The 18,522-nt window shown below is 35.0% G+C and overlaps 1 protein-coding gene across 1 annotated transcript in view; it reads right to left on the reverse strand.

Annotated features, from left to right (window-relative positions):
• Positions 1–18,522, reverse strand: part of SEMA3A (semaphorin 3A) — a gene marked incomplete at its 3' end in the record, with an annotated part of 166,877 nt that overhangs the window by 29,435 nt on the left and 118,920 nt on the right. Inside the window, exons 8-11 of the mRNA XM_079545666.1 lie at positions 4,025–4,167; positions 2,587–2,701; positions 2,417–2,486; positions 760–904 (exon numbers count right to left, since the gene is read on the reverse strand). Coding sequence (XP_079401792.1) covers positions 760–904; positions 2,417–2,486; positions 2,587–2,701; positions 4,025–4,167 — 473 coding nt within the window. The remainder of the gene's footprint in view (positions 1–759; positions 905–2,416; positions 2,487–2,586; positions 2,702–4,024; positions 4,168–18,522) is intronic.

An 18,522-nucleotide genomic window follows, 5' to 3' on the forward strand; every position in this document is an offset into this window, starting at 1 on the left:
ATTTAAATAGATCAAACGGATTGATAGCAGCTAAGTAGCTATCCCAGTGTATATCCCAGTGTATAGAATTAATATTTTTCCCATAAATGCCATATCTTTGTAGATTAGTGGCAACTTAGGGGCAGTGAAATATTTCTAGAATGTGATTATATCAGTTTGGAGTTTTAAATATGTATGTCTTATATACACAAATATTTCAGTCATTCATTAACTGTAAAGCAAAGCATGTAGAACATGGAATAAAAAGAAATTTCAGTGGAAGTTATGAAATTTTCGTTGTCTCCCTAATATGCATTTCAGAAATTTGTCTTACTCTACCAGACTGAATGTTGCAAACAAGTTAATATTTCTTAATAGCCAGGCAGATGCTCTGTTTTCTGTTCAGTCTCACCAAGAATGGTTCAGCCAGCATTTGGAACAAGCAGAAATTCCAAGGACAGAATAATGCAGAGTGATTTATTACACATTTGACTTTCAGCAAATTTCTGCAGCTATTGCTCAAGGTTATGTTGAAATTAATACAAATGCCAAAATAATGAAGGCCCAAATGAAACTAGACTACAGATATTGTGGCTTCATAATTTACTAGAAAACCAGTAAATTTTGGACCTAGAGGAATGGTTATCTTTCCCTTTCCCTTCTGCCAATCTGCATCACAATCTTTTTCAGTTTTTACCTTGGTTCACAGCTCAAGGGTTGTGTAATCTGTAAAAATATTTTCCATAATTTTCTCTTTTTAGATCGCTAGAGGGTACTTACAGTTCCTGGCCGTGGATATGGAACTCGCCCTTGGTAGGGAACCCACTGGTAGTTTGGGCCATCTCGATGGGCATAGGGGCCAAGAAATACCCTCCTCACATCAGTCATGCTGTACATACACACTGCTGATCCCTTGAAGATATTACTAAAAATAAGGGGAGAAGAAATCAAATCATATTCCTTAATTTATCAGATTAATCAACTGGTAAGCTATGAGATAGTAGCTCATTGCTTTCTAATCAGCATATGCTGATTATCAAAACTCTGACTTGCTCTTGAAACAATTTTAACTTACCTCTTGCGAAAGTTCAGCAAAACTGATATGATCTCCCAGACACTGTGCTAAGCTGATGGCTGTTATTCCACTATTTAAAAACATATTGCTCCCACAAGACCAAAGCCCCAGTTATTGTGGCTGTACATATAGGTCTGTTTAATTCTTTTATAAAATTCATATTTTTCAATTTGTTTTAGAAGTTGCTTTCATCATTTGGGCAGTACACACGCAAACTTCAGTGCTGTTTCTTAACTTGAAATTTGTTACAGGAGACAGCAAGTACTTGTAAATGTCTTTTCTATGCCTGGTTATCACTAGCAACATTCTTTCTGTTCAGAGACCTAAAGTTCTGACCTTCACAAGTAAATGTGGTAATGCTCTGTGCTCCCAATACTGCAAACCTTCCCCAGGCTAAAGCTACAAATAACATTTTGTTCCTGATGAAAGCACAATGAAACCAAAACAGTCAAGTCACAGTTTACATGATTCAATAACAGAACTTGCAAAATTTTTTAAACTTTTCAGATTTAAACAATATTTCTTACTAATACCTCCCCAAGAAGTCAGTTTCTCACACCACAGATTTCCTACATTACGCTTCCCCCAAACAATCTTACTGATGCTTATGTTATTTCTAAAGTTTCTCTTGCTACAAATCAAAGAATCAAAGAAACATAATGTTTGGGAGGGACCTCAGAAGATCAAGCCCAACCCCTCTGCTAGATCAAGTTCCCTTCAATTAGTTACACAGGAAAGCATGCAGGAAGGTTCTGAATATCTCCAAAGAAGGAGAATCCACAACTTCTCAGGTCATATTGTTCCAGTGCTCTGTAACCCTCTATGTAATGAAGTTTTTCCTCATGTTCATATGGAATTTCCTACATTATAGTTTGTACCTATTGCCCCTTGTCTTGTCACTGACACTACTGAAAAGGGCCATTTAAGTCTCATCATTTAGATGTTTATAAGCACTCCTCCCTCAGTCTTCACCAGACTGAAGAGCTCCAGGTTTCCCAGCTTTTACTCACAAGGGAGATTCTCCAGGTCCCTACTCAATTTTGTAGCCCTCCATTCGACTCTCTCTAGAAGTTCCTCATCTTTCCTGAACTGAGGAGCCCAGTTCTGATCTCCACTATTAAAAGGCAGTTCAACAGAAAGAACAGTCTGAGAAACTGGTAGTCTTTGTGCTACTTGCTTTAGAGCAATAATGTACATTACCCATAAGAAAAGAAACCTAATTCATTACTTCTTACTGCCACTGACATCTCAGTTCAAAGGTTAAGAAAATTTTGTGCTCTTTAAAAACATTTTTAACGAAGGGACCTCTTTAAAACAAGCAGACATCAAATTTCTATGCAAGTAAAATAATACATTCCATACCTGGAAGTTGTAAACACTCCATACACTATTGGATTTTTAGGGTCCTTCGAGTTCATTAGGAACACGTCTTCTGTAAACAATAAGAAGAGATGGAAAAGAAAAATGACTGAAATTCTGTATGGACAATGCCAGAAAATGTTTTTATATTCAAAACCATTTCTGACACTTACGTAATTCATCAAAGTGTGTGTCAATACCATTGGGTCCTGGCACAGAACAAATCAGACGTGCTTTGAGGAAAGTTGTCCACTTGTTAACAAGGCTCCTGTGTCCACCAAAGTCATTCTAATAACAAAAGTATTTTTCATTAATATCTTGTAACAATCTTTGTGTGAAGAATGAATAGAAGGCAGGGAAAATATATTAAACAATCGCAAGATACTACCTATAGAAAACAGAGGAAATAATTCAACATTTACATATAAGAGCATTATAATGTTGCCGATGACATTAATTCTAAATTACATTTATTTTACAATTTATCATTATATATTTCATAGTATCACTTTATAATTCTTATAATTAGTTAAATATAATTATATATATATAAATAATATATTATATTATAATATTATTATATTATTTATATATAATTATTATATATAATATATATATTATATATATAAAAAATTATATATATATTATATATAATTATATATATTATTTATATAATATTATATATTATATATAATATATATAATATATATATAATAATATTATATATATATATTTTATATAATATATATATTATGTTATATATATTATATGTAATATATATTATATAATAATATATATCACATATATTAATTATATAATTAAATATAATATAATTATAATTAGTTAAATAATAATACATATATATATGTATCTATATATATAGTATATATAGCAATGGAAAAATACAGGCAATTCCTAAGCTGCCATATCTTGTTAAATCTTCCGGGGTTTTGTATTCTTAAGTTAAACAAAAGTAGATATACTACTTGCATGTGAACAAAATAGATCCCACACATTTAAGGACCTCATAATTATGGAGGAAATGATTTTCAAGCAGCTATTTATGGGTTTGAGAGAGAAACTGAAATTGTGACTATGGATTAGCATAGGATTTTACTATGAACATTCTACGTGCCAAAGCTACAACGTTTATGAATATAATTTAATTTGTAGAAATCTTTTTTAAAGTCTGTCTGAAAATATTTGGACATTTATCAATGTGGACGGATGATTCAATATGCAATCCTTAAGTCTTCTGGATTGTTGCCCGTTTCTGCAGCTAAATTAAACAGTTATAATGTTAAATCTTCCTTTACTTTTGTTTTAAGAGTTTTCATTAATATGGAAACGGGAAGGCATTAATATTTACTTAAAATTAAATTCTTCAAATGTTGTTGGCCTATCTAGAATTATTCCTTTTCCTGTAACAGATTTTACTTTTTGCAGAAACATTCTGAAGCTCAGAAGATGAGCGTGATTTTTTTTAAAAAACTAAGTGACTTTCCGTCTGGATGATCTCTGTCTCATTGTAGTGTCAGAGATAACTCTGAATAGTTTACAGTCAAGAACATTCTCAGAGTGCCTCGTCACACAAAGAAGTCATCATTTTACCTTACAGATCTGCCCTATTCTGGCGTGAGTGGCTTTTCCAGTGTGCTCTCCATCAATTGCATTTTCACGGAAGAAGAAATAGATTTTGTCATCTTCTGGATTATCACTTTCAGGTATCAGGTGAGCACTAATAAATCTGGGATCTGAAAGACAATGTCATTATTCATGTTACCATTCCATGAATTAAATCACTTGCCTTCTTTACATGAACTGTGTGACTTTACTTTCCAAGAATCAATCTTTGCATCATATATCTGAATAAAGTACATCCTTACCTTTAGGAGGTGAAAGGTGTTTATATTTCTCTTACCTCTAAAACACGGAAAAGTTTGCTACAGACATTTAATGAGCAGACCTTAACCTTATCATTAGAGTAACTAAACATTTGTGGAATCTCCTTAAAAACTGTGGTATAATATGGCTTCCTAATTTTATGTATATATTCTTGATTATTTTTTTTTGTTTATTTGAATGTTTTGATTTTTTATCAATAACCAAAGAAAACAATATTGAGACAGTGTGATGTTCCTAACTTATATATAAAAAAAAAAGTATTAATATCTTAATGTTCAAAAACTGGGATAAAAATATATCAACAAATGAACATACATAAGATGCACACACTGATTAGCTATTTAAAAAGAAAAAAGTCAGCAGTTTTGGGAGAAAAGTTTATGGAAGTCATAAAAGAAAATTCATACCAGTGGTGAATCTGGTTCACCACTGTATGTTACAGAGATACTTCAGCTGGTATCTTTCACTATATTTGGAAAAAAGAAGGCATAACCAACATCCAACAGATTTACCAATCTGTTTTATAGTCATTTTACATCATGCTGGGATAATTAAGTATGAACTATATTTAACTACTCAAAGAACCCTGTTTCTCTGTGAAATTATAAGCTATTTTAGCTTCGTGCGTCGTGCATTAACATCTTTTCAGTGTATGTTTATTACCATATAATCATGAAAATAATGAACTTTATTTTGTTTTGCCAGTTTGCACTCAGTCCAATGAACCTCATGCCTTAATAAGGATGGCAGTGTTTGTAAGCAACATATTTTATATATTTATATATATACATGCATGTGTTTAGCTGTGTCTATTATACAGTTGGGTCATACTTTTTCTTTTATATTTTGTATAATTACTACACTGGAAATATCTTGAAAGTTCAAGATGAGAATCAGTTGAATTCCTACAGATAGCTTTAACAGCACTCTTTGTTGAATTCCCTGTTATGCCCAGGGAATTTGCCCCATCCCTGGAGGTGGTCAAGGCCAGACTGGATGGGTTCCTGAACTATCTGGTCCAGGTGGCTGGCAATGCTGTCCATAGCAGAGGTTTGGAACTAGATAATCTTTGAGGTCTCTTCCAACTCAAGCCATTCTATGATTCTATGATTTGTTTTTATTAATTCCTAAAATTCAACATGGAATTGACTGCTTGTAAGCAGTAAGTTGAAATTTTCATCGAACAATATGTGCCTAACTCTAGAATTTCACTGTTCTATGGTAATGCTCAGTTCACAGGTGATCATTTTAAATGTGAAAATAGGTCTGTTTTCCTCATAGTTTTCCACCACATCATTCATCAAAAATAATTTAATTTGTCATGTGATTGCTTAGCTACCCAGTTGCATAAGATCCTTTTGTAATTCATCACAGACTTCCTTTGTCTCACTGTGCTGAATAACTTAGTATCATGCGAAAACTTTCTCATCTTGCTGTTCAACTTCTTTTTCAGGTTATTTATGAACATGTTGAACAACAGAGGCCACAGACCAGACCTCTGTGGAACTGCTATTCCCTATAATCTATTACCTGTTTTCTCTTAAAATAAATATTTTTGGACAAATAAAAGCAACAAAAATCTGTAATCAGCTTAAACTCTGCATCCCACAAAGAAGAACTCAAGATACTAAATTTCCTTTATTTTTACTTTACTTAGTGGTTTTCAGTTTATGCTGATAAAAGGCTTAAGATTAATTGAATCATTGTAACGTGGTTAATATCATGATTATTTTCCATGTGATCTATCACAAGAAATGTGCATCTACATTCTGAAAATCTCTGGCAGCCTGCGGGAGGATTTATCAAAGAAAAAAGACAGCCAGACATTGGTCTGGTCTACTGAATATGAAGAACTTCTGATCTGAACGCACATGGTTACTTTTACAATCTTAAGGTCTTAGTGAAAGAGGTAAGAAAATACATTCAAACAAAATCTAAATGCATTCCCCAAATGTTTGAATGATTTGTCTCCAGCACAATGGGTTTTGTAAATCACAAGATATCAAATTCTAACATAAATCCCTATGTTATCAGGCATGAAAATTCTAACTTTATACTGCTTTGCGATGAGCCCACGGGGAGTCCCATTTGAGTCAATACTATTGCTGATATAGTAAGGGTTATACAAACTTGCCCTAGGTTAGCATATTATTATTATTTTCTTTCTGTCTCATAATTTTGCAAATGAAACTAGGACAGTAAGAAAGCCTAGTGTTACAGAAATACGAGAATTATAAAAAAAATACTGAGAGATTGAAAATATGCATCTAGCAGAGTGGCAGCAGAAGAGAGGGGCTGTGAAGAAGGCAGATATAATTAAAGTCGTATTCAGAGCATGTGTGAATATGCTTTGTACATATTGCTTAGCAATGGTCACCTGGGAGGAATTCTGATTTTCAGTTAGTGATTAGTAATCCTAACTACATCTTTTGAAAATAGAATGCTCATACAGCCACATATTCGAACATATCTATAGTACATCATGGAATATTTTCTGTGTTTCTTGTGTTTCTTACTGTGCAAACCTCAAGCTGCATTTCTATCCAGTTAAGTCAATATGTTTTAGTCAATAAAAGAATGGTTCTTCATGTAATACAAACTTTGTTCTTGTTACTTAGTTTTTTGTTTGTTTGTTCTTTTTTTCCTCCCTCTTTCATGTTACATCTTGTGCCTATGTAAGGAGTCAAATAAAGGGAGAACAGGCTATAGGTGTTCTGACACATATAAACACAGATTAATTTCTGTTCAGAATGAATATAATGATCATATGAGAAATGCCATGATTGTGTGTGTATATGTTTTCAGAGGGGATTTAATAGGGTCTTCAGCTGATATGTGGGGTGGTGTAAGCTAGTGATCTGTAGCATGCTCTCTACTGTTTTACTGGCTGAGGATCTGCTTGATCTGCCTGAGGCTTGATGCACACTGGCATTTAACTCTGGGTCTTCAGACTATGCTTACAACTGTTTAGGGCCATGATGAATCAATCAGCCAGATGGCTGGCAGTCACGCAACATAGTACTCTCCATGGACTGTGTAGTGCTTTTGAATTTCTCTTCTTTAATGAAGGGAAGGGAGATGTCCACAGATGAGAGACTTATGCTTGACTCTCCTAATTGCTCAACCATGCAGCAGAAGAAAGAATGTTATCCATGAGGGTATATGTTCAAATATTGAGACTGCGTGTCCTTACATTGCAAAATTAAACAAGTTCAGTATCAGGAGCTTCCCATGGGAATCTTAAAATGGTCCTGTCAGGGCTGACCTATTTCATACATTCAACATAGTTATCTAAGAAGTACTGGAATAAACTTCAAGCAAGTTTTACGGAATAGAAAGTGGGATCTTTGATCCAAAACCACCAATGACAACTGCAAACTCAGTGCACTGTAGGTGTTGTGGATAAATAGGATGACTTCAAATTTCTGTTCATGAACTATAAGATATTTTGAGATTCTAAAACTGCCTCAAATCAGTGGAACACTCAGAAAAGCCATCACAACATTTCAACATGCTCTTGCTTAAAATGATTGTCCTACTGGCTAGAAGTCCAGAAAGCATGTTTTGTTAAAATGGATTTAAGAAATAATTTGACAGCAAATAATTTCCAGTGACTCATTGCTTTAAAAAACACACAACCATATAATGTGGAAGAGTGCTTTAAAAAATAGCATACATCAAACAAACATGTCTGAAACATGTTTAAGCATGATCAAAGGAGAAACAAAGCCATGGCATAAACATGATCAAAATAAAATTGCAGCTAAAAGCACTTCTCTGATCTTGTAGCCAATGTGAACAAGCTAAAAATAAAAACTCGTATTTTGATTTAAAGCAATCAGCATCAAGAAGCAGATTATTAAAGTACACACCTTTCTCAGCCTCCTTTAACTAAATGTCCTGACTGTGGAGCTATTTCTCAGCTCCCACATGACACCTTCCTAGCGCCACTTTTTCTGTGCCCTTCTGCAATTACCAGTTCTGCAGACATTTCATTGGCAGCAGCCCATTAAACTGTCCTTCATGAAAAATCTGGCTCTTTATGAAAACGACACCTTGGTCCAGCTGCCTCTATGATTTATAAGCCATTGTTTGCTTAGTTAAGTAATGAAAATGTGTTTTGCTTGTTTCAGCACTTTGGGTTCAGAAAAAGCTAAGGAAAATTGAATTGCATCTGTTCTTTTATAAATGTTATTCTTCAGCAGCAACAGTAATGCAGACACATACACACCAATAGGAAGAAACAGCAAAAATCAGAAATTGGATTGATAATAGAACTGTATTAGCATTTTAATGAAGATATATAAACTGGAAGGCATAGAAATTGCTTTTAACTGTCAAGATTGAGCCAGCTGAGGGAACAGAAGCTCAGGTTATGTCTTCATCATTTGGCAGGAACAAAAGGTCAGCTCTCTCAGGAAATGTTTTGTAAAGATTTTGAACTGGATGCCCCTATTATTGTATAGTTATGGTCAAAATGACTAATTTACCAGCTCACAGCAAGAAACTAGGGAAATTTTATGCTCAGTAAAATTGAAATTGCTATAATTTAATGAAAATTACTGGAGAGTGACTAGGACCTGGAGGAGAAAAACAGTGCTAGGGAGTCTGAAATTAAAAATTTAACAAAAAAAAAAAAAAAAAAAAAAAAAAAAAAAAAAGAAATAGACATTAACTGAGGACTTCATAAATAGTTACAGTGCCTCTCCACTGAGACCCAGCAAAGTCAGAGAAGCAAACACTGTCCTCAGAAAATGTGATCTTGAAATCATAGCAAGCTCCACTACCCACAGAGAGGAGGACTTATAGCATCAGTCACAGATGTGCTTAACAGAGCCATGAGTAAGTTCACCAGAGGACAAAGCTTTTGATATATGTTGATAAGAGAACTAAATTGCTTTGAGGTTTTAGTCACTCAACTGTAGCATACAAAACACTAAAGCAACCAAAGCTCTTCTTCCAAAGTCTGCTCATTTTAATTCTTCTACTTTCACATATCTCTTGTAAGCAACGAGTCAGGCAAACACAGCTGAGATCTTCTAGATTCACAGTTTAGAACAAAGCTCCTCAACAATAGTGCTGGCATCAGACCACATCCTCAAAGCGGGAATGCTCTCTGCACAACAGGTAACTTCAGGCTGCTATGGAGCTAATAGTAGGGCTTTGTGGTAACTTGCATTCAGACACTGACACAGAAGATAGAAGCAGGGAGAGACCACAGAGCAGATGTGATTTAAATACACTATTCCCAACGCCATGGGCAGGTGGATGTGGCACTTCGATCATCCATGACTGAGATTGTATCATCTTCTACAGGGTAAGAAACACTACAGTTACTCATTGGTGTTGCAATAGAAATTCTCATCAGAAAGTTTTAAAGGTTCATAACATTTATCAAGTGGTACTTTTTTTGTCTGAGTCAAGCCAGATGGATAGTTAAGAACTATAGTCTTCTAATACTGCTGATGCTATTATCTGGAATAGATTTGGATGCGCTCCTCATATCTTTTTTTAAAAACAAACCAAAACAAAAGCACTACTATTGCCTACTGGAAATACTTACGATGACACAGTTGGATTATAGTACGGGCTAAGAAGTCAAAGGTTGAACTAAGGCTTCCTGTAATTTCTATTTATTTATTTATTTATTTATTTATTTATAGATATGCACGATGCTTTTACTCATGCAAATTCAGCACCAGGAATCTTGTCCTTACAGTTTCTCACTGCTTTGACTGAATGTCACCACTGCTAATGTGTCAAATGAATTCAAAAAGAGCGTAGTTTTAATTTAGGGTACTTAGCATCCCCATATTGTATAAATGAGGCCTTGAGTGCCAGCCAAGGCTTAAATCACCAGCCAGTGCTAGTACTCCGAAATCTACATATAATATTTCCTGTGACTAATATTTTAGCTTATACATGATGGAGGAAGAAGAAAATATTGAACTCTGATGCAATAATCAGTTTCTGAAGCCTTTGTTCTAAAGAGACAACAATGGTTGTTGTCTCTGGTCTCAATGGAATGGTTAATTATATGGTGAAGAAAAGTGAATGCAAAAGTTCAGTAAAATTATAGCCTAATTCTCAACATAAATTAGATTTCTCACAAAACAATAGTTACGATCTACCCACCCTATTTAGTTTAAAATAGGTGATTATTATCTCCTTACAGAACAGCAACCAAAATTAACACCTCTTTTCCATTGCTGACTATGTATTGAGGTGTTATATATCTGTCAACACCGTTAATTTTAAACTGTTGTACTTGTTCCCCACAGAAAATAATTGGGAAACTGAGAAAACTACTGTCCTTCACAGAACAGAAAGATTTGCAGCATATTGTCTTCATGTACAAATAATTCGATTTGACTTTTCTGCATCTCCTAGCTTCCCTGCTGAAGGATAACTGAAATAAGTTAGATGATGTAATAAGAATGTAATAAGAAAAAAATGATGAGATTTTCAGCTAAAAACTTGTTTCTTCCCTCTCTGTCATTTTTCTTTTCTTAACGTTGATATTTGGAAATTAAAATACCAGAAAGCCTGTGTCTTAACTGTGTAACCATCTTCAGAGCTCTGGCTTATTAACAATAACTATAGTCTTTATGTAAAGAAATGATACAGTACAGGACGAAGTGGAGCAAGAAGACAATGAAGAAAAAAGATTTTTCTAATTTGAGTGTCACACACTTTGGCAGTCAGAGTATTGCAATGGCTCTGTCTTTTGTAAAATCTGAGGATTCACCAGTAGAGCACAAGTCACTGTGGATGCCCGAGCAGCTTAAGGTAGATGTTCCAAACTGAAGACAACAAACCTGTTTCATTGCATTCATTACTTTCTCAGGCCTTCTTAAATATTGCAAGATATGTGATTAAGTCTTGATGCAAAAATTTTTCTCTTCCTAACTTGGAAATTAGAAGTTGCAGGAAAGTGTTCTGAGGGCTCAGGGAGCATGCTGCTGCATTATCAGCCCAGCTCCTAGCACAGGATGATGCAGGAGCCAAGTTGTAGAATCATAGAATCATTTGAGTTGGAAAGGACACTTAAAGGTCATATGGTCCAGCTCCCTTGCAATGAATAGGGACACCTACAGCTAGTTCAGGATGTTCAGAGCTCCATCCAGCTTGACCTTGAGTGTCTCCAAAGGACATGTAATCTAACACATCTCTGGGCAACCTGTTCCAATGCTTCACCACCCTTAATGTAAAAAACTTTTTCATTATATCCAACGTAAATCTCCTTCTTTTCATTTGAAACTATTTCTCTTGTTCTGTCACAGCAGACCCTACTAATGAGTCTGTCCTCCTCTTTTTTATAGCCATCTTTCAGATTTTGAAAGGCCACTCTCATGTCTCCCCAGAACCCCAGATCTCTCAGACTGTTATAGAGGAGGTGTTCCATTCCTTGGATCATTTTTGTGACCCTCCTCTGGATGTTCACTCTGGTGAGGAATAGCTGGGAATTAACAAGGCAACCACATTTCACTGAAGGGAAAGTTAGACAGCCATCATCAGCACAACTGGCAAAGCATGAAACCTTAAACTGAACACCAGAAACTTGACAAGTATGTCTTTAGCCTCTGTATGTCTCCTTGGGCTTAAACTCTCAAAATGTCAGTTCTGTGCACTGCTCTACTCTGCTGCCAGCAGCACCGTTCATCCACATATATATTTCTTTATTTTTCTGTCTACATCTTGAACCCCTATGGGTTGACATGGCCCCTATGTCAAAAATAATCTATTTTCGAAATAGGAAGAAAACATCCAGAATTTGTACTGCCAGGTTCAATTTGAAGTGTGAGAAAGGGATCTTGTAACTATAAAAGCAATCTCTTCCCAGATGTCATTTCAAAAAACTAGACAGGACTCTGCCATCATCTCCTCTCACAGTGAGGGACAATCAGTCATCAGGAAATGATCCTCAGCCTGAGCCAGTTCTGAGGCAGTAATCCAGCAGAGAATGTTCCTGTATCCATTTCCTACCTTTCCAATCTCCTACAATTTGATTTCTTAGTTAAATTCTTTAGATGTGACCACAGAACTAAGGTCATTTTTGTCAAACTATGAAAAAGATTTTGTTGTTATAACTAACTTTCACAGCTAGTGCAAAGCAACTTGCCATAAAATCCTTTAACGTAAGATTAATGAGGGATGGCAGCAAAGACTGGAAGGACTGGGTGAATGACTGTTTTTAATTGATCTGTCAGTGCAGCATAGCAATGTGAAATGCAGCAAGGCGTCTGTAAGCGGAAGCAAAACCCCTCAGCACAATCCGAGGTATTCAGTGTGATAACATCACTTATGACAACCTTTTTCAGTAGTCATGTGAGTAAAATAAGTGATTCCAGTTTAGCTTCAGTCAACATAAGGAATTAACGGCATATATACTGTTGTAATGTACTAATTTATCAATGACATGAGACTTAGATCTATTATCAAAGTAAACGAACAACAAACAAAAACAACAAATGAACAAATAAGACAAAATGTTTGATAGTGCTTGTGTGCTTAAAACCACGGAGATGCTTGAAATAGCAAGGGTATGCAACGGATATGCACTCTCACTGCTTTGTAAGAAAATTGTTCTCTTCAAATTCTGTTTGATTGGTACATGCTTTTGTACTTTTATTCCATAAAAGTAAAATCTCTATCTGTTGTTTTGTTTTGTTGTTTTTTCTTTTTTTTAATTTCTTGATTGCATTTCAGAAACATTTGATGCAATTACTGTAATTTGTAAAAATGAAAACCTTCTTGGTGTGAAATTGTATCAGTCTCACAATTTCAGTATTTTTAAAGACAGTGAGGGAAGAATTGCAGCACACATGTTTGTGATACATAAACAGCAGGGAGAAGAATTAGCAGGAAGCTTAGCAAAAGTATTTAAATAGTAATAAAAGAATGAAATGTAGGAAAAGATACTCAGCAATGAACAGGAAACTGTGGAATATGTTTAAGTAATGGTTTCTACCAGTAGAGGTCTGGCAAAAAAACCCCAAACCATTAAAGTGCAAAAGTATGTCAAATATGGAGCAGAACTGAGTATTAGCAATGTCAAGCCATTTTACAGCCTTGAGATGATTCACTAGTTCATGGAAAATGGTTTTGCACCTTTCCCTCTCATGAAGCTTTTTCTGCCTTTAGCATGAGCTCCTTCAGAGAAGCAAAAGAATAGTAAACAGAGGTTGAAGGAATGAGTGAGTGATGAGAGCTGTGTGCCGTGACTGAGCTTTCATAGCATGTAAAACACTATCACAGAAATCAGGAAATACAAAATACAAAAAACAAACAACAATAACTAAAGATAACAACCTAAAATATTTTTGTTTACTAGTTTCTTCATTTGGTTGGTTATTCATATGTGGGAATTACCACTGTGCTTTTAAGACCTGTAATCATGTGTAAAATGCAGATAGTGGCAGTTCTACTGGATGTACTACCACAATACTGAGCCATCACTTCCATACATGAGAAGAATACAGGTAATTATGAACAAGGTCTCCTATATTTTCTTCCCTTTTTTCCATCATATTTGGAACTTATAATTTTTTCTAAGATGCAAGCATAGGTCTTTATATGTATGTTTATACATTTGTACTGGACACTACAAACCATTGGTTTTAATACATGCTTGTACAGATCCATATGAGTTTTGAAGCTTGTCTATCAGATGTATAAGCCACCTGTCTTATTGTAAGAGTCACTGAAAGTAAATGAGAAACCAAGAATTCATGAATTTGACAAAAGACAGTTCCCTCTGTTTCCTTCAGCATAACTTACATATTGATGATAATCTGTTATTATTTGACTGTTTTCCTCAGTTTTGTACATCCTGTATTCAATGCATTAAATTAATAAGAGACACTCAATTGTCTGCTGTAAACATTACATTTGTCCCTGTTCAAATTCCCAGTCTTTAAAAACTTATTATTTTCTATTGTGGGCTCTATGAAACTTGAATTCTGCATCTCATGTCTTTATTCTCCACTGCCTTCTGCTTGCAACATTTGCCATCAGCTTCCAGCATTTAAAAATAATTTTTTGTTTTATTTTTCTTATTGGTAACTCACGTTATCTCCAGGAAAAATCCCTCATAAATTTAACACCCAGTGTTTTCTGCCTACTTTTCTTTCAAGTTGCAGGGTTTAAGAAGTTTGAATTGTAACTACAATGTTTCTGTGCATGAGCGCTTCCCACTGCACAAATATTTCAAGTCTGCAGAGGGCCTAGTTTAATCTCATTGCCATCAATGGAAACTAAATATTTACCAGACAACTTGAATTTTACTGAAAAAGCAATAAAATAATAAACACCAATTTTCAGATATATGGCTATGTTTACAGATAACATATTGCAACTGAATGCTTTCAAATATTTCATAAGGGCAAAATGTGAAACATGGTTTTTTAAATAACTTTTTTTTCTATTTTCATGAACATCAATCTGAAAAAAAGATCTTGGTCCCTCAAAATTTGTCTGGTTTCTTCTTTATCTAATTTATCTAATAAAATCTTTCTGCAAATCTTGCTGCATTTATCTGAACAGAAATCTTTACGTACCATCAGGAAAGGAAATGTATACATACAATGTTAAAAATATTTTTTCCATAATCCAGGAAACTAATGAAAATATGGGGCAACCTATTTCTTTAAAATGTAAGTCAGAAGGTGAACTATTTTTTTCATTGTTTACTTAGTTTGTTTGTGGAAGCTCTTAATAGCCCAGGAACATCAAATTTTGCTTGATACTATAAAGGAAACAGTAGTTCCAAAGTTTTAGAGAATAACAATGTCAAAACTTGATAATGCAGGAAATCTCATCTTTCTAACACATGAAGTATTCAGCTTATAGCAATAAAGCTTTTAGTACTGAGACAAAAAGTGTTTAAAAAGAGTCTATTTTGGTGGCTTAGTCTCAGACAGGCTTTTGGATAGTGAAACTTCCAGAGAACAGTGTTGCTTTTAAGATTCTTAACCACTGTGCTATCAAATTTCAATAACACAGTCCTTTTTTTTGTTTACTAACACATTCACTTTTTCTGAGTGTTAGTTATTAGCTGGCGGATTGGTTTTTAGAACTCAACTTTTTTTCTTCTTTCTTTTTTATTGCATAGCATGCAAAATGACATAACTTACATGCTTATTAGAGAATGAAATCTGATAGACAGCTACCCAGAAAGTGTGTATTGATATACACCCATGTAATCCTATAAATGAACCAAGGGATGGGGTACATTTGACACCACTTTGAAACCTAAAAGCTAGATGCTGAAGCCTGAGCTAAGTAATATACGATGCTCTATAGCTGACTATGAAAAAAATCCAATTTAGCATTGCTGTAAAATAGTCTATTCATGATCTACTGCTCTGACAAAAAAAAAATTAGACATCAAATGAGAATCCATTTGTCAAGTCTTTTTTTTCTGATTTGTCCATCATTCATTCTGTGAATGAAGAATTTGGGTCTGCTTTATTTTATTTATTTGCTCAAACATGCTACCTTTACAGGTGAAAAAACAGTATTCCATTTGTCTCTCCCATTTGTCCTTCTCCCCTCCTGTTCTCTCTTCTTTACACCACTGTCATGAATAAGGCTGTAAGGGCTAAATTATGCTGATGGTGACATCTGTTCCACCCTTTTGTTTCACAGGTGTTGCCTGGTAGAACCCGGAGAGGAACCCAATGAAGTGGTTTAAGCAGAACTGGAATGGAATCTGTCCTGGACACACTGGGTTTGCAGGGCTAAGCAAAGAAAAATTGCTAAAAGCTGTTGTATCAATTAAAATACTGAAAAAAGATGAAAACTGATCTGCTGGGAATGATCTGCCAAACTGAAATATACAGTTTTGTAACCAGGTGTTTTTGCTGCTCTTCTATTGACAGGTTATAAAAATATCTAAATGTCTTACAGTTACAGCACAGAAGGGTCTTCGAGATGTAAAATTTGATCCAGGGTGGTATTTAATAAATAATTAGTCTGCAATGAATTAACAAATCTGAATTTAATTACAATAGATCCTTCAGCTACATTTCTCAATCTTGCATGCTGTGTCTGTCTGATCACAAAAGTATTAGGCCATGTCCTACTCTAGTACAGACAGTAGCCATAAATGCTAAATACAGTAGAAGAATACATCCTTGAGAATTGAGCTTAATATTAGCCTTGCTGCTCCTCGCTAGTGTGACTTTTGAATTGTGTTCTTGAATTATCTGAATGTATTATCGTTTTAAAATACATTGATGTTTCCACTTTGCTGTAAAAATAGTATTTTAATACAAGACAGTACTTAGGAATCTAATACCAGCCATCAGTTTGATATCAGCCATGACATTATTTAATTTTCAGAATCACAGAGGTTAAAGCTCACTGAACTATAAACAGTTGGAAACATGGAGTGTAATCCCAAGGCACAGCTCTGCACAAGCTGTAATTTAAATCATATTGCATGCTAAGCTGAAAAGGCAGTGCAGGTCCCAGAGGGCATGAATAAATCTGCAGTCACTGATTTGCCACACACATTTGTGCTGGGATACAGTAACTGTGCAAATGTGATGTCTTCCTTTAGTGCAGAGGACCTGTCATCTACTGAGATTTGTAATTAAATAACCCAAAGAACAAAAGCAATTACTTAACCTTACAAGCATTCAGACTGGAATTTACACAGTTTCATGAACAAAGAGAAGGGGAAGTTGTGGAGACGGAGAGAAAGGGAGGCTTTGAGTCTGCAACATAATTCAGATGTGTCTAATGCTAGTTGAGGTTTTAATGTATAGACCAGGTATTCAAATACCTGACTTACTTTGAACTATGAATTCCTTCATCACAAATTCCACTCTGAAGTGGATGTTTGCCCGTTTAAAGAGCCAATTATGTTACCGCTGGCTACATGCCACATCAGGTGCTGGCTTTGAGCAATCAGTTGTGTTAATTGCAAGCAACACTGAATGCCTTCTGGGACAAGAAATTCACGGTTCAGGAATGTTGGTGTAAAGGAGTTAGGTTCAGCCCATTACTAAGAACAAATCTTCAAGTCTACGTGAGCTGCAAAGTAACACTCATGGTTTTATGGAATGGAGGAAAGAGTTTGGAACACACTCAGGTGCTGTTTCCTCTTACAGAATCATAGAATCATTTAATCTTGTGAGCTGGAAAGGACCCTTTAAGGTCATATGATCCAACTCCAATTCAGTGAACAGGGAAATCTACAGCTAGATCTGGTTACTCAGAGCCTGATCCAGTCTGACCTTGAACATCTTCAAGGATAGAGCTTCCACCATTTGCTCTGCTAAATGTGCAGGGCAGCTCAGTTACTTGATGGATTTGTGGTGGAGCCCTTCAGCTTCTCATCCCAGCTTCTTTCTCTCTCTGGTTAGTTCTATTATGTTTTCTGAACTATGCAAACAGAGCCAAGATACTGGTAGAAGAGAATACTACATCATAAATATGGTGTCCTCCGCATGTACTGGCATTAGCCTTTTCCATTTGCATACTGGGAAAATAATAATAAAAATGTATATTTTTACAGTGATGTAGAGAAAATATTCTAAAAGCATTAAAAACAGCAAATGACTAATTAATTTTAAGAAGCAGATTTGTATAAAAATAGATATTGAAGAAATAACGTATATTGTGAATGACATGAACTGAGCACTGCAGTGAGCAGAAATTAGTAGATTTTTCTTGGATGCAGTGTAGATATTTTACTTCATTATCAGGTAAATATCTGGACTGTGGCATTTTTGTAGTATCTAACTTTTGTCTTCATATCTGAATAACAGATTTTAATTAGTCTCTCAATTCACAGGAGTTGATTTCTGATATGCCTGTTTGTGAGTTGCAGAACCAGCTCAATTTAAAAGAAACCTGCCCAAACACTGGAGGTGATAAATGAGCCTTGGATAGAATCAGTGGACATAAAGAGAGTTTATATGTGGCAGAGATGGGGAAGAATTGGTACAAACCTCAAAGTCTGCAGGTGCCTAGAAACAGTATGGAGACTCAGGAAGTGTTTCTAATAGTCTTTAAAGGCTCAATCCCCAAACTCCAACAAGATTGTATAAAGAAAACTTCTCAAAACAAAGCCATCTTATTTCTCCTTTTAACACAGACTCTGCCAAACACTTTGGTCTGAAGCTGTGAATTTCATTAAATTCAATGCAACTTGCTTAGTGCTCTCCATTCTTGTATGGCTGAAACCTCTAATT

Source organism: Tetrao urogallus (genome assembly GCF_951394365.1).
Source record: "Tetrao urogallus genome assembly, chromosome: 1".
Taxonomy (NCBI): Eukaryota; Metazoa; Chordata; class Aves; order Galliformes; family Phasianidae; genus Tetrao; species Tetrao urogallus.